We start from the raw sequence: 17,104 nt of genomic DNA on the forward strand, positions 1-17,104 counted from the left end.
TCACTGCACTCCAGCCTGGGTGACAGAGTGAGACTCCAACTCAAAAAAAAAAAAAAAAACTCCTTCGTAGGTTATAAATAAATGAAATAAAACTCTAAACTCTTCATTTTTACTTTCTATAAAATATAGGCTGTGTAAATTGTTAGTATACAAATAGATAAATAGATAAAGCATTCTTTTAAAGTAAAATGTTGGGTCTTCTCTTCTAAGATAATAAAATTAATTTATGCAATTATAAAGAAATCTTTACATGTGACATTTTTCTCATTATACAGATAGACCAGATCCAAGTACCATCCTTTTTTTTACAAAGTCTCCCTAGATCTTAATTTCACACTCCATCTGACTTTTTAAAAGTAAGATCTAATGCAATGGCTTCAATGACATCTTACCACCAACTTTGGGTTAAGAGCTTCACCAAAGTTTATATTCTTTTTCAATACCCTTTTGATTGTTTCTGAAATGGATTTCCTCATTCCTATACTATTCTTGGGATTATTTTAAAATCTTGTAACTGTACCTATTAGGATCCTGGAAAAAGCAAAATGCAAGCACAAACAGGTAAATTTCAGAAAAGGATAAGAAGGGGAAACATATGAGACAAATATAATCAGGTATTTAAAGACATTAAATACTCTCCTCTTTCCAGTTTTTCTAGACCGGTACTGTCCCATAGAAATATAATGTAAATTCACATATACAATTCTATATTTTCTAGTAGTCACATTAAAAACATAAAAAGAAACAGGTGATAATAATTTTAATATTTTTAAATCCAATATATACAAAATATTATCATTTTATCATATAATCAATATAAAAAAATTGAGTTACTCCGTTGCATGAAGTCTTCAAATTCTGGCATGTATTTCACATTATAGTACATCTCAATTTGAATTACCTACATTTCACGTGCTCAATATCTACCTACAGCTTGTGGCTACTGCACTGGACAGTGCACCTCTAGACCGTCTGTATTTTGGTCAATGAACCTGAATCTTTCATTGTGGGCTAACTAAACCATGCAGGAAGAGGATTAAAGGAGCTATGACAATAATCTTCACATATTTTGAGAGAATAAACATATTTTACATTCCCCAAAAAAGCAGGAGCTTAGAAAAGGCTTTATTCAACTTTCCACATAGGGAAAATTTTTCTAATAAATACAGCTGTTTACAGAAGGAGTAAGCAGCCTCTAGCAGAGGTGATTTTCCCACCGTTATTCTTTCAAGCACCTCCTGCAGAACACTCTACACAGGGCAAGTACAGAGTGTGGAAACTATAGCGGATACCCCTCAAGGTCCTCCCAACACCTATGACTCCATAAGCTCCTCGGTTTTCCTGATTCTATTTAACAAATCATCCTGCATTCTAGTCTAAAATTATTTGCTTCTGCTGAAATTTGTATCTGCTTTTCTCCAAATTTTAATACTTATTTTTCCTTAACTTGTGGTGTCTGACATGCAAGCCCATGTGCCACATGTGGCTTTTCTGTACTCCAGTAGAATTAAACACAATGAAAAAATTAAATTTCTCAGTCACACATCTCAAGTGGCCAAGAGCTACATGTGGCTAGTGGTTACTTTACTGGATAGATTCTATACAAGACATTTCTACTATCACAGAAAGTTGTTCTAGACAGCTGTTATAAACAAAACTGGAAAAGAGATCCAGACTCCTAACTTTTCTTTTTCTTTGTTGACTAAAACTGGTGTTCTTAATTCTGGAACAAGGCAGTATGGCACAATGAATAAAGTATTACAATGAAACAGGGATGCCTGGATCCCATTCAGGCTCTACTAGTAACCACACCTAAATAACCATAAGTACAACCATAGTCCAGTTTCTCATCTGCAAAATAAAGGGTCTAGATTAGGCGGCCTCTAAAGACAATTCTAGTACTAATGTTTGTAGGGCTATATGTGCCATTTCTGATTAATTTAGAAAAAGTATCTTAGCAAAAAGAATTAAAGCCTTGTCCCCCACAGACTTGATAACTCCAAAATACATATAGAATTACTTTATCTTTCTAGAAGAAATTTTCTTTCTTCAAGGATTTAGTAACTCAATTTAGGAAACTCATGCTATTTTGACCAGAACAACAGAAAGCAAAGAAATTTTACAGCCTTATTAACATAAATTTTAGCATATACCAGTATATACTAGATGTTCTTGACTGCTCCATCAAATTAAAGCTATTATATTACATATTGACAATTCAATTTGTGTTGAATTAGTACATTATAAAGAACTTCACTAATAATAGTCACACATATTCTTCCTGTGGTCAGTTTACTCATATAAAATCATATGAATTTCTTCTCTAACACAAATAAAATCACATTTAAAACAAGTTTCATGAATTAATCTGAAACATAAATTTAGCCATTACCTGGATGTTAAAATGATCAAGAATTGCAATCAGCTCTTCTTTTCTAGTAGAAACCACGGTGCCTAGTTATAAAAAATACATAAAATGATCAGACTGTCTCTAGGTCAATAATACAGAAAAAAGTAGTTACTTATAAAATATAAATATTAATTACTTTTCAATGTGTATCAAGAAAGGTACTATTGACCATGTATAAATCTGAATGGACATGGTGAAAGAATACAAAGGAAGAAAAATCCCCAGATGTAGTATTAGTGTTTTTCTGGTTCCCATAGCTAAGTATCACTTTGTTCCTCATCTAACTCTTCTGTTCAGTAACTAAATACTCCCCTCTTCCTTTATGCTACTTTGTAGCTTTTGCTAACCATCTCTTTCCACATGCTATAGAAACTATAGGGGTAAAAGGAGGTTTGTAGGTGAAAAATAAAATGGCATAGCCTGTTTCAAACTGACTCAAATTCTAATAATTATGATTTTGTTGCTAGAATGTTCTGCGGCAAAACATGCAAACAATATGCATATATACATACCTACAACATACATGTTACAATCATGTTACAAAACGAGGTTTCAAGACACTGAGAAGTGACCTTTCAATTAATACCAGCACAGCTGCCTAACTCTTTTTAATTGAGCATTTACTAATATTTTATAAGAAACGAAAAGAAAATCATAACAAACCTGCTTGACTTTTTAGTTTATAAGTTCGACCTCCATCCATGCTGATGTGTTGTTGCACAATTATAGAGTCACCATATACATTTGCTTTATAGGCATCATCTCCTCTGTTCCTTAATGTAACTGAAATATCTGCTGAGCTAAAACAATGAGGTTAAGCCAAGTCACATGAAGTTATCGTGCAATTATAACACTTGGTTACAAGAATTTTCAAGTTTTTCAAAGCCACCATATAATCTGGCCAATTCATTTGAAAATTAGCTTTACACCAGCAGCTGATGGTTGATAGTCTACTACAGAATAATGTTAAAAGATATCATACCTAACAAAAAAATAAAGTAGAGAATGAATGAAGCGTCATAAAAAAATGATTGACTATCCTATCTATAAGAGAACTACCATCTTTGCACAAAAACCAAGTTTTGGTTGCTTAAGTCATGTAGATAAATTAAATATTTTCCGGTAAAAATTGTGTTATCAACACTATACTGCCTGATTACTATGAATAATATAATAAAGCACCATGTTGACAGTAGGCATTTAAGAATGATGAAGTGACCAGGTGTGGTGGTTCAAGCCTGTAATCCCTGCACTTTGGGAGGCCAAGGCGAGAGGACTACCTGAGCTCAGAGGTTGAGACCAACCTCAGCAACTTCATGAGATGTCATTTCTACAATAAATCAAAAAATAAGCCGGGCGTGTTAGTGCACACCTATAGTTCCAGCTACTTGCAAGGTTGAGGTGGAAGGATCGTCTCAGCCCAGCAGGTCGAGACTGCAGTAGCCATGACCATGCCATTGCACTCAAGCCTGAGCAACACAGTGAGATTCTGACTCAAAAAAAAAAAAAGATGAAGTAAGAATCATGGTAAAGTAATGTTTTCTAAGAAAAATCAGAATTAAGGGAAGTAATTTTAATTTTTCAATCCCTTGGCAATAATAAAGTATTTGATACCAATAAATACAAACTGAAGCCCAAAATTTCTTAAAGCTTTATTAGCATTAAAAAATAATTAATTTAAAATAGCATAATGCAGCTAAACACATATATAAAATGTTAAAAGTATAAATCTTCTTGATACACTCTTACAGTTTTTAAAGTTTTAAAGATGCGTTAGACATCTATAGTCATGCATAGTTTAAGATACAAGGGGGAAAAATATCAAACTTTATTTGTATACTCTAGCTTCTGTTAAAATAAGACATGGTAGAAAAACAAAAAAGATGTTGATGAATATTAATACACACTTAGAAGTTCCTTACACATAAAGCAGACAATATTTTCCCTGGTTCACATGAGCATTTTGTCAAAATTTTGCTAAAGTCCTTTGTTACAAAACTGTTTTAATTGGTAATTAAATTAAAATTTTAACAGAACAAATCTGTCTTTGTGAATCTGTAATCACAAAACAGTTCACATTTGCAGGAGATGTAGAAACAAACACTCAAGATGAACTTCACTATAAACTACTGATATAACAGTAGGCATAGTGAAGTGTTTGCTCTGCTCTTGCTCCCTACCCTCTTCTTTGCAGGTGCCTTAGCAGAAAGAAAGGGCTTAGCAATCATATCAGTCTCCATCCTGTCCTGCTGGAATTGAGTTAAACATAGAAATGTACGCTCTTCTTCAAAAAGTCAAACAAAGAAAAACAGGTGAAAAAAAGTCTGTAATTAATAGTGTACTAATGTAAATTTTATAGCTTTGATAAATGCATCTTAGTTATGTAAGATATCTACAATAAGGAAAATTGAGTGAAGGATATACAGGAAACTGTAGTATCTTTGAAACACTTCTGTAAATCTACAGTTGTTTCAAGTAAAAATATTAAAAAATTCAAATTGACACAGCCAAGTCACTACATGGTGATTCCTTGGAACTACAAGGTTATAAGGGCTCTGAATTTGGGTTATTGTACTTTGATGAGAAAATACTCTGCAGAGAGAAATAGAAGCATAGACCAGATAAGCTCTTGGAAAACCACCACGACAGAGTGATAAAAAGAGACATTCATAGATACTGTTAGTAAATCAGAGACAAAGAGAACAAAAGATCACTTCCTTACACACACACACACACACACACACAAATATATCCCAGCCCCCAGAGTAAGGAAATAAGACAAAAATGCCTGCACACATGAAGGCACAGAGTAACAAACTTAGCTATATAATAGAAAGCACACATACTTCAGAGAAAGTTAGAGAGAAAAGAAACAGTACTTGCACACTTGTCCTATGGAGAGACAGGAGACAGGAGAGCAAATTTACTCAGAGGTACGGACAATTAAGGTGGGAGGGTGAGGGTGGTGGTATGGAGGAGAGTTGCAGAACATGCTGAAGGAAAGGAAGAGAAGAGAGACAGTCAGAGTCAAAAACAAAGAGAGTCAAAAACACAGAGACAGCCAGAAACACAAAAAAAGAAAGTCCCAGAGACAGAAGATACTTGGTTCCTGTGGGGTCTTCATCTGGTCCCTCATGGGATCCAGCTATACTTCTTTCCTACAGTTTCCAAGATACATGTCTACATCTTTATGGTAAAGACTTTCCTTACTTTGAGTAAATGTATTATTTTTAAAATTTACCTAATTAAGACATATATACATCTAAAAAATCATAATGAGATTTTTAAAAGCGCCCCAAATTGATTCTAATGAACAGTTAGAGAATCACTAACTGAAGTATGAAATGGGAAAGGCAACTAGCCTATGATATGGAGCAAACAAATATTTTATTTCATTAGCTAGTATGATTACCTAGTAATAAAGTTAATGTACTCCATGAAAATACTTTAAAAATGACAACATATATTTGCTCTCTGAGTTATCAAACATCTACTTTATTACTTCATTCCTAGCTACTCTTTGTATCCAAGAGATATCTTCAGTATAGTGAGAACTTTGGAGGCACTGGTAATCCTACTGCTATATGAATTTAAATAAGCATCAGAAATGAAAGTTCTTTTAAAAATGTTTATAAAAAATGCCTCATAATTACTGCTCACAAAAACTTGTGCAAGGAAACAGGGACAAGTAATCTGGGTACTAGCTCTGCAGCCTCCCCCACTATAATGATGTAGTCTTTGCTAATACTGAATTTCGGTCAAGAGTCAGTCAAATATCTCTAAATACAGGAGACCCTTAAGTGAGACTATCAGTGAGTGTTCATTCAGAATGACAACATAAAAAAGTAGTGCCATAGTAAGAATTTGGCTTCTTTCTTAACTATGTAAGAACGTACACACAGTGAGGTAACTGGCAGCAGCACACACTGATGGGAACAAGAAAAAAGGAAAAAGTCATATTAAAAAATCCTTCTCTAGGTTGCCAGCTCGGGGGTCAAAAGTTCTGTATCCTTGACTAACAAAATCAGGAACATAAAACAGAAGTATGAGTTTTATCTGTCAATAACTCTTGTGGCACAGCTGATGTCAAAAATAGGACTACTGCAAAGACTTCAAGGCCACAGGGTTAGTACTAAAACTGCCAAGGGAGAGAACAGTGAACTGAGCATGCTCAAAAAGAGCCTAAATAACAAGGGGCCTGAGACCCTGGGTCACTGAAAGTGGTTTTCAAGTGAAGAGATATATTAGGAGAATTCATTCCGGGTCCCTGTGCCACTGCAAAGGGTTGGTGGATAACCAGAGAGCTGAGCCCCAGGCAAAGTGTCTCAAGGCACAGTTCTGTGGCTTTGTCTAACCATGTTAGACAAGCATTTCCAAAGAGAATTGAAATGCCCCAAGAAAGGAAGCTCACAGCCCAGGTGTCACAGATGGGGAGTGTAATGTTGGAGATGGAGGGAGGAGAGGGAGAGAATTCTTAGGACTAACTCAAATTTGTGACAGACTGACAGACATTCTTCAGGCAAAGTGGGACAGATGCATAGTTTACGTGTGGAATAGAGTAAGAATAGAACTGAAATCCTCAATGAGCTGATTCTGCAAGAGAGTGATGACAGAATCAGAAACTATAATACAAGGAAAATTTTATAGATACCAAATATTTAAATAAGACGGGATGATAAAAGGAACAGGAATGGATTTGAAAAAGCTCTGCTTTTAGTTACTTTCTTAGACAAGGTCAGTAAAAAAGGAAAAGGAGACTAAGCTCAGGTAAGGTTTTTTTTTAGCTATTACTAACTCTTTTAAAATATATTAATGCTCTCCTCTATAGGCAGCCATGTCCTTAAAAGTCAATTATTTGTGTATTCTAGTCTTTTTTTTTTTTTAAACATTATTCAGAGGACAGGTTTCAGAAAGAAGTTTCTTCTTTGGTACTTCTCAAATAAAAAACTAAAAATAAAAAATATTTAACTAAGACATAAAACATCTAATGGCACATAAGAATAATTTCTTATTGAAGCTCATATTTGAAAAGTCAATGTGTTATCTTGCCAAGTAGACTAAGTAATTGTTTGGAAAATTAAGAAATGATATGACAGTCAAGTATAATGAACTGAAATAGTGTGGAGACTATTAACTTAAAAGTGTTAAATAATTTGACTTCAGACATAGTGGTATTTGAGCATGGAAAAAAGATCTTGCTGGGCTGGGCTCAAAGAAAGATAAACTATGTTGGAAAATTGTTATCAAATAGTTCTTTTCCAAGGCCACAGAGCATGGAAAATAATTTTCTATCTATCTTTTCCCACTCTCTTGAGTCAAGTTGGAATCTTTGCTTAAAGTTAAGATTCCTAAGACTCCTGAGCAATACAGAAGTCTGCAGACATGATTTACATCCTGTCTCCATTATATTTTTTAATGATAAAAAAGGAGAAGTTAAATGGACATAGGCCAGGCTCGGTGGCTCAGCCTGTAATCCCATGCTTTGGGAGGCCGAGGTGAGTGAATTGCCTGAGCCCGCAGGTTCGAGACTCGTCAGAGCGACTTGGTGAGACCTCATCTCTACAATAAATCAAAAATTAGCTGGGCGTGGCAGCACGCACCTGTAGTTTCAGCTACTTGGAAGGCTGAGGCGGAAGGATCGCCTGAGCCCAGCAGGTTGAGGCTGCGGTGGCCGGGAGCGGTCACTGCACTCCAGTCTGGCAACAGAGTGAGACTCCGACTCAAAAAAAAATAAAAAAATAAATGGACATAACTCCGAGCAGAAGGAAAGTCTACTACCTAAGAAAAAAGATTATTATGAATGTTTCAAATGTTCTGGGCACTGGGTATGTGAGAGAAAAAGCAGTGGGAGGAGCTTCACAGTGGGAGATGTATGACAGCATTTAGGACATTCAGTCATTACAAAAAATAAGGATTCCTTCAGTGGTATCTGGGGCAGTATGAAAAAGAATAAAGAGATAAGGCTGAAGAAAAAGCTGCTAGTGGACAAAAGGCAACTAGTTCATGATGATACAAAATGGACAAATAATACATAGCTATGTGAAGGCATACTCCGACAGACAGAAATATAAATGTAAAATCAAAAAGAGTAGTGATATGACAATTCATCAAGGAAGGGTCCAGCATGGACCACAGATGGACGTATGATTGTGGTCCTCAAATCAAAAATCACTGGCCACCCACCTGGGTAAAGGGTATAAAATCAATCAAAAGTAAAGTACTCTTCTGGAATGCTTAGAGAGTTGAAGACAGAAATTTTGTGGATAGGACCCTTGGCTGGTCACTGATTTTTCTCTCCCTCTCTATTGTATTAATGTGGGCCTGCTGATGCCAAGTTTAGGCCAAGATTCAGGAACATGCAATGTTTATAAACACACCTTTCAAGAGAGTACATAAATTTATCTCTACCATTTCCTCCAGAAAGGTAACAGAAGCATGACTATAGATGGGCAGGCACATGGCAATAAGTTAAACAAGCTATCAGTCTCAAGTAGGCAATAGGCAACAGTGGGCCATGCTGGCAACAAAGGGCAAAAGAAAGGAATGAAAAGATATGATACCTCTGCTACTAATTTGGGGAAGGCACTTCATTTCCAGTCATATCTATGTGAATTGAGAATCTAAAGTAGATGTTTCTTACCAAAGAACTGAAAATAGATGGTAGAAAACAAATACTTACTTCTGTCCATCTTTCACAAAACCTTTTAAAGAAGATCCTCTATTAGTAGCAACTGCTTTTCCACCAAGACCAACTATGAGAGCGGTGAGTATCGCACTCTTCCCACCTAAAAAACAGATGCTGAAGAAGTCACTTTCATTAAAGAAAAAAAGAAAAGGCCGACTCCTACAATTTGACGCAAAAAGGTTTCTGAATGAATTAGTGTCACCCTAAAATAAAATGTTATAATTCAATTATAATTTTCTTTCCGTGCCAATGTAGCAAGCTTTAAAAAGTTGTATATGTCATGAAACATTTAGCTGCCACTGTTAGAAAAAAAGTGAATACATTTCAGGAATCAAAATCTGCCACTAGCAAGGAAATGGAAAAAACTGTTGGGATATCTTCCCAAACTGATACTCTCATTGTATCATCTCAGCCCATCAGCTTAATAAATTAACTTATTCCTCTATTTACACATATATACTCAATTTGTCTAATCTTTATCAATTTATTCTAATTTAGTTACAATTATGTACTTTTTTCAGAAATTCTCAGACATCAGAAACTATTTTAAACATCCCTCAAATTCAGGCACCATATGGACAGGAATTGCTGTCCTGTTCATTCAAGGTTGTATCTCCAATGTCAGCACATAATAGGTACTTGAATATTTGCTGAGTGAATGAACTTAAATAGGAAAAATTAGTAAAATCATAGAGATGGTTTTATGTAATATTCTAAAATTATTATTCCTAATTTAAATATTATACATTTTCTAGCTCTTTAAAAAAATGTACCTTTTAAACCTAATTGACACAAATATCACAGGCTGAAGTTTCAAAATCTGTAACAATTACCCAGAACATGGTAACCATTTTTTGAACTTCATGATCAACCAACCCAGTCAACTTCAATAGCCCACTATACTTCTGCAATATACCCCAGAGTAACAAAACCACACCACTGATTAACCCAATTTAGTTCCCAGAAAGCCTTAAGCTCCTATTCTAACTCCTTTTTCATTACCAAATGTACTCCTTCCACTATTTGCGTCATTTCCCCTTCTATTTTGTTAATAATATCGTTGTTGTAAAAGTGAATAATTTAAAAAAACTAGCCGGGCTCGGTGGCTCAGCCTGTAGTCCCGCGCCTTGGGAGGCTGAGGTGAATGGATTGCCTGAGCCCGCAGGTTCGAGACCCACCTGGGCAACTTGGTGAGACCTCATCTTTACAATAAATCAAAAAATTAGCCAGGCGTGGTAGTGTGCGCCTGTAATTCCAGCTACTTGGAAGGCTGAAGTGGAAGGATCACCGGAGCCCCAACAGGTCGAGGCTGCAGTGGCCGGGAGCAGCCACTGCACTCCAGTCTGGGCGACAGAGTGAGACTCCAACTCAAAAAAAAAAAAAAAAACCTAAAGAAAAGACCTAACTTTAGTATTTTTTTTACTTTTTGTTCCACGTGACCCCTCTGAAGCACTGATACCTTTGTCTGTCCATCCTCTCCTCCTAAAAACACTTTTTTTTGGACTGAATATAGAATAAGACAACAGAGAACAACAAAACGGACTGTGGAGCTACACATACCTAGCTTCCTATTCTAGCAGTATCATCCACTGGTAGACTCCACTGCAAGCCTCCTTTCCTTGTGTACCTTCTAGTCTAGCAGTCTACCTCATGCCTGGCCAGTCCATCACAGAGCTGCCTAACCAGTCTTTCTGTCTTGTTGTCTTTTTGCCCTTCTAATCCATCCTCTACAATGTAGCTAGCTTGTTTCACAAATCTTGGCTATGATATTCCTTTACTCAAAAACTTTAATTGGCTCCCCATTGACTTGGAATAAAGCCCCCAAATCTTTATTATGACATTTAAGATCCTATCACTAAAACTTGACTCTATAGAGTTAGTGTCTGCCCCTCCCCACGATGCACTGTATAATAAACCAGATAAGGTTATTCACCATTCCCCATATACATCTACTTTAATTCTTCCAAACCTTTGCTGATGAGCAATCTATGCCTGAAACATCTCACCTTCTTCTTCCCCAGTGAGGTGAAAAGAATCTGTAATTTTCATTCAAGTACCAGCACAAATATCACCTCCTCTTAAAGCCTTTGCTGGCCACAACAATGAGAATTAGTTATTTTCATGCTGCGATAGCCAAGGCACTTCATTTGTGCTCCATCACAATGTTTAGTAAAGGTAAGACACAGGGCTGCCTCAATCGCAATGAGGATTGCTCCTCTACCTTTCTATGATACAGATCCCAAGGGAAATGGATTAAAAAACACAGACAAGAAATGTATATCCCTACTGCTTACATAATGAACCTAGAGTTAACTCAGTATTTGTTTTAAGTGCATACTGGCAGCAAATACTGAGAATATTAATAATCACAAGTTAAGGATCTATAAACCAAATTCTTGTCATCACTAATAGTCACCTATTTCAAAAAGTTAATGTATTCTAATCTCAGAGTATTGCTCAAAGTAAATTGAGAAGTGAAAAAGCACTTACTTCCATTGTTGCCCACGATAAAGTTGACATTAGAACCAAATTTAAAGGGTCCAAGCATTGAATGGCACATGAAGTTTTTTAGCTGAATACTCTCAATTATTCCAACTTCTGCCGCAGTCTATTAATGAAAACAAGAATGGGAGAAAACTATCAATATTTCTGATTCATTCATTATAATCATCCAAGCATTGCTGGCAGGAGAAAGACTAGTAAAATTACCAAAGAAAAAATTATAGAAAGTGAATAATGGCAACTTCAATGAGAAGATTAAATTAAAAGGGAACCGTCTATGAGTCAGTCAAGGTTTCTTAATATCAACAACACTGACATTTAGAGTCTGATAATTTTTTGTTAGTGGGGGGGCAGGAGGTCTGTCTTGTACACTATAGAATGTTTAGCAGTATCCCAACTAGATGCCAGTAGTACACACCTGCCCCCCAATCGTGACAACCAAAAATATACCCAGACTACCCAGACATGGCTAAATGTCTCTGGAGGTCAGGGAAAAGGGAAGCAGAATCCTCTTGGTTGAGAAATGCATTCTCAACTGGTGTAGCAAAACTTTCTGTAAAATACAAAACTGTACTTAGAATATCACTGAAAGATGACTATCCAGTCATGATTTGAACACTGAATTCACTATTTGACATTCATAATCTCAATTCAAAGAGCAGAAGACACATTCTTTTTTTTTTTTTTGCTTTGAAACAGTCTTTCATAATTAAGTTTATTGGTTTAAAAGGTAAAGTGTGCTCTTCTTGTGACTCTGTGTCTGCCACTTATTATCACAGCAGTATGACTTTCAGCAATGCATAAACAATATATAGTTTCTAAATCTGTAAAACAAATAATAATTCCTGTACTGTAAGTATATGTCAGGATTAGAGAAGGTTTATAAATGGTTTAACCAAGAGTTTGGCATACAGTAGACACTTGCAGCTTGTAATTTAAGTACCAGAACACATCAGCCTTTTCCAATTTTTTTGAAGACAACTTTCATGTCTCTGGCTATTTGAATGACTTCTTAAGAACTCCCTGACTCTTTTCTTCTGGAGATACATCTTATTAAAAAGTAGACACAGTTACATCCTTATATGAGTAGAATACTAGAAATAATAGTTGAATATTCCATTTTAAAATACATTTTTACTTTGAGAGAACTGAAGATTCACATGTAGTTAAAAGAAATGAGATTTTTTTTGTATCCTTTACTCAGTTTCTGCCCATGGTTATATCTGGCAGAACTATATATATCACATCCAAGATACTTATAATGATATAGTCAAAATACTGAATATTTCCATCCTTACAAAGATTCCTCATGGTGCCCCTTTACAGACACATCTAAATCCTACCATGACCCCTCCTTAACCCTGATCCACTAATTTGTTCTCCATGTCTGTAACTTTTTCATTTCAAGAATGTTAAATAAATAGAAACATAAAATATAATCTTTCAGGACTGACTTTTTTCACTCAGCCTAATTCTCTATTGTTTCCTATGTCAGCAGTTCACTTCTTTTTGTTAAGCTATATTTCATGTGGATGTACCAAAATATATTTACTCATAGTTGGGTTGTTTCCAGTATTTGACCACCACAAATAAAACTGCTATAAATATTCATGTATTTGTTTCCATGTGAGGATAAATCTTCATTCCTCTGGGACAAAGGTTGGACTATTAGGTAATTGCATATTAAGTTGTTTTTTGTTTTTAGGCTCTATCTAAAGAACTGTTACTGACAAACTGGTTTTCAAAGTACTACATTCTACATTACCACCAGCAACACCAGTGATTCAGTTTCTCTGCATCCTTGCCAGCATTTAGTGTTGTCACTATTTTTTACTTTAGTAATTCTGGTGACTACATAGTGATGATCTCATTGTGCTCTCTATATTTCCCTAATGATAACGCTGAAAATCATTTAACATGCTCATCTGCCATCTGTATATTCTCCTCTTCAGTGAAATGTCTGTCTTCTGCCCATTCTCAAATTGGATTGTTTGCTTTTTAAATGACGAGTTGTCAGAGTTCTTTATATAGTCCATACTAGTATTTTGTTGGATATGTGGTTTGAAAATATTTTTCCCCAGTATATATCTTGACTTTTCATTCTCTTAACAGGTTCTTTTGCAGAACAATAGTTTTTAATTTTGACAAGGCCCAACTTATCAATTTTTCATTTTATGGCTCATGCATTTGATGTCAAATCTAAGAACTCTTTGCCTAGTCCTATATCTCAAAGATTTCTCATACATTTATTTTTAGAAGTTTTATTGTCTTATGTTTCCATTTAAATCCAACACTCAACTTTGAGTTAATTTTTGTATAAGTTATTAGACTTAGGTCAAGGTTCATTTTTTTTGTCTATCAGTGTATAACTGTTCAAGCACCATTGGTTGACAAGGCTACCTACCCCTCCACTGAATTGCTTCTGCACCTTTGTAGAAAATAACTTCACCATGATTTGTGTGGATCTATTCCTCTGTTTAGAAGAAAGACTTCTATTCTGTTCTAGTGATCTATGTCTTTCCCTATACTAATATCACACAATCTTGATTACTGCAGCTATGTAAGTCTTGAAATTGAGTAGACTGATCCTTCCCACTTCATTCTTTTTAAAAATTGTTTTAAGTTATTCTAGTTTCCTTGCTTTTTGTATACATTTAGAATAAATATGTCTATAGCCACACAAAATCTTTTTGGGATTTTGACAGAATTACATTAAACCTCTATGTCATTTTGGGGGAGAAGTGACATCATTTTTATGTAGAGTCTTCTAATCCACAAATAAGTATTTTCTTTCCATTTATTAGGTCTTTGAGTTCTTTCGCCAACATAGTGTAGTTTTTAGCATACAAGTCATTACATATTTTGTTAGATTTTGACCTAAGGATTTCACTTTTCAAAGATAGTTTTTAGAGCTGTTGTAGGCTCATAGCAAAATTGAGAGAAAAATATACAGAAACCCATATACCGTCTACTCCCATACATGCATACCCTCCCCCCTTATCAACATCCCTCAACATACTGGTACATTTGTTACACTTGATGAATCTACACTGACACCATTAGTGTTATACAGAATATTTCACTGCCCTAAAAATTCCATGTTCTGCTTATTCATCCCTCCCTTCCCTCAACCTCTAGCAACTACCAATTTTTTAACTGTCTCCAGTTTTTCCTTTTTCAGATTGTCATATAGTTGGAATCACACAGTATATTTACTGCCTTTTTAGATTGACTTCTGTCACTCAGTAATATACATTTAAGATTCCTCCATATCTTTTCAAGGCTTGCTAGCTCATTTGTTTTTAGGGCTGAGTAATATTTCATTGTCTGGATATACCACAGTTTATGTATCCATTCATCTACTGAAGGACATAATGGTTGCTTCCAAGTGTTGGCAACTGTGAATAAAGCTGCTATAAATATCTGTGTGCAGGTTTTTCTATGGACATAAGTTTCTAACTTATGGAGTTGAAACTGAACTTTGTAAGAAACTGCCAAAGTATCTTCCAAAGTAGCTGTATTATTTTGCATTCCCATTAGCAATGAATGAGAGTTTCTACCGCTCGTTATCTTTGCCAGCACTTGTTATTGTCAGTGGTCTAGATTTTCACCATTCCAACAGGTGTATAATGGTATCTCAATGTTGTTAATTTGCATTCCCTGAAGTATTTAATTTTTTTGAGTGAATGGTATTGAATTTTGAAGTTCAATGTCCATGTGTTCAATGCCAATATATAAAAATACAATATTTTAAAAATATCTTGTATCCAATAACCTTGCTGAATGCATTTATTAGTTTTGAATTTTTTGTAGATTCTTTGAAATTTTCTATGTAGATAATAAGCTCATCTGCAAACAGGAACAGTTTTACTTTTTTCCTTCCCAATCTCTATACCTTCTATTTTCTTCTCCCGCTTTAGTTACACTGGCTAGATCTCCTAACACTATGTTGAATAAGGATTTGAGAAGCAGACACCCTTGTGCCTTGTTTCTGATCTTATGGGGAAAACATTCAATATTTCACCAGTAGGTATAATGTTAGCTGTAGGTTTCTCTGCCAATGTTCCTTATCATCTTGAAGAAGTTCCACCATATACCTATTTTTCTGAGAGTTTTAATCACAAACAGGTATTGAATTAGGTCAAAGACTTTTGCTGCATTGAGTAATATATTCATGTGCATTTTTTTCTTTAGTCTGTAATATGAATTACAATGATTGATTTCCAGATAATCAGACTTGCATACCTAGAATAAACCCATTGATCATAATTCTTTTTATATACAGTTGGCCCTCCATATCTGCAGGTTCTACAGATACAGATATGAAGAGCCAATTGCAAGAGACTTGAGCATCAGCAGATTTTGGTCTAAGGGGGTTCCGAAACCAATCCCGCTTGGATACCAAACAACACCTATATTGGAGAATTCTACTTGCTAATATTTTGTTAGTATTTCTACATCAATATCTATAAGATATATTGATATGTAGTTTGCTTTGTTGGTCTCCCTTTGTCTGGCTTTGGTACCAAGATAATAAATTGAAAAATGTTCCCTCCTCTTCTCTTTTCTGGAAAAGATTATATAGAATTCTTATTAATTCTCCTTTAAAAGTTTGGTAAATTCTCCAGTGAAACCAATTGAGCCTGGAGATTTCTTTTTCAGGAGTTTTAAAATATGAATTAAATTTCCTTAATAGTTATAGGACTATTTGAATTATCTATTTCATACTGAGTGATTTATAGTAATTTTTGCTTTTTGAGAAATTGGTCAACTTTACTTAATGTCAAATTCACATGTGTACAATTGTTAGCTATATTTCCTTACCTCTTTAATGTCTGCAGGGTCTGTGGATAGTCCCTATTTCATTCCTGACATTGGCAGTTTGTGATTTTTCTTTATTTTCTTTGTTAATCTTACTAGAGATTTGTCAATTTTATTCATCTTTCCAAAGACTCAGTTTTTGTTTCATCATTTTCTCTATTACTTTTTCTAATAACCAATGTAAGCTTCACAATAGCCAGAACAGGTTACTTAACTCAACTTTTTAAAAATCATATTGCTATTATAAGAAAAGGATTATCAGTAGTGGGAAATTGCTGGGGGGTGGAACGGGATTAGCAGTAGTGGTATTCTGCTGGGTTGAGGGGGGGAGGGGGAACCTCATTAACAAAGGTACCTGCATAATGAACATTTGTATACTTAACCTTGAATTGTACCCTACATCTTGAAAATAAAAAATTTAAAATAAAAATAAAAATCATACTGCTTATTCCTGATTTTGAATTATCACACAATACGACATATAAACCAGACATGAGAAACATGCCAACGAAAAGCATAATTTTGTAAGTCTGCACTTACCAAAGTACAAGTACCATTAGTGAAAGAAACTGCACATTCATCATCATCACCATCTTTATCAAGATCCTCCAGTTCTCCTTGTCTTGGTCTTTTGGCATTTTCAAGAGAGAAAAAATTTTCTTCCTTTCTTTTGGCCATCAGGTCTG

General features: G+C 35.0%; 1 protein-coding gene across 1 annotated transcript in view; it reads right to left on the reverse strand.

The window, feature by feature from the left end:
- The window catches only part of SMC6 (structural maintenance of chromosomes 6), a 98,059-nt gene that overhangs the window by 72,492 nt on the left and 8,463 nt on the right, over window positions 1-17,104 (reverse strand). Inside the window, exons 2-6 of the mRNA XM_008057485.2 lie at window positions 16,959-17,101; window positions 11,586-11,703; window positions 9,090-9,195; window positions 3,074-3,210; window positions 2,393-2,454 (exon numbers count right to left, since the gene is read on the reverse strand). Of these exons, the coding sequence (XP_008055676.1) occupies window positions 2,393-2,454; window positions 3,074-3,210; window positions 9,090-9,195; window positions 11,586-11,703; window positions 16,959-17,096 (561 nt within the window). The 5' untranslated portion in view covers window positions 17,097-17,101. The remainder of the gene's footprint in view (window positions 1-2,392; window positions 2,455-3,073; window positions 3,211-9,089; window positions 9,196-11,585; window positions 11,704-16,958; window positions 17,102-17,104) is intronic.

The sequence above is a fragment of the Carlito syrichta genome, unplaced genomic scaffold, assembly GCF_000164805.1.
Source record: "Carlito syrichta isolate Samal-C Ts95f unplaced genomic scaffold, Tarsius_syrichta-2.0.1 Scaffold303031, whole genome shotgun sequence".
Lineage (NCBI taxonomy): Eukaryota > Metazoa > Chordata > Mammalia > Primates > Tarsiidae > Carlito > Carlito syrichta.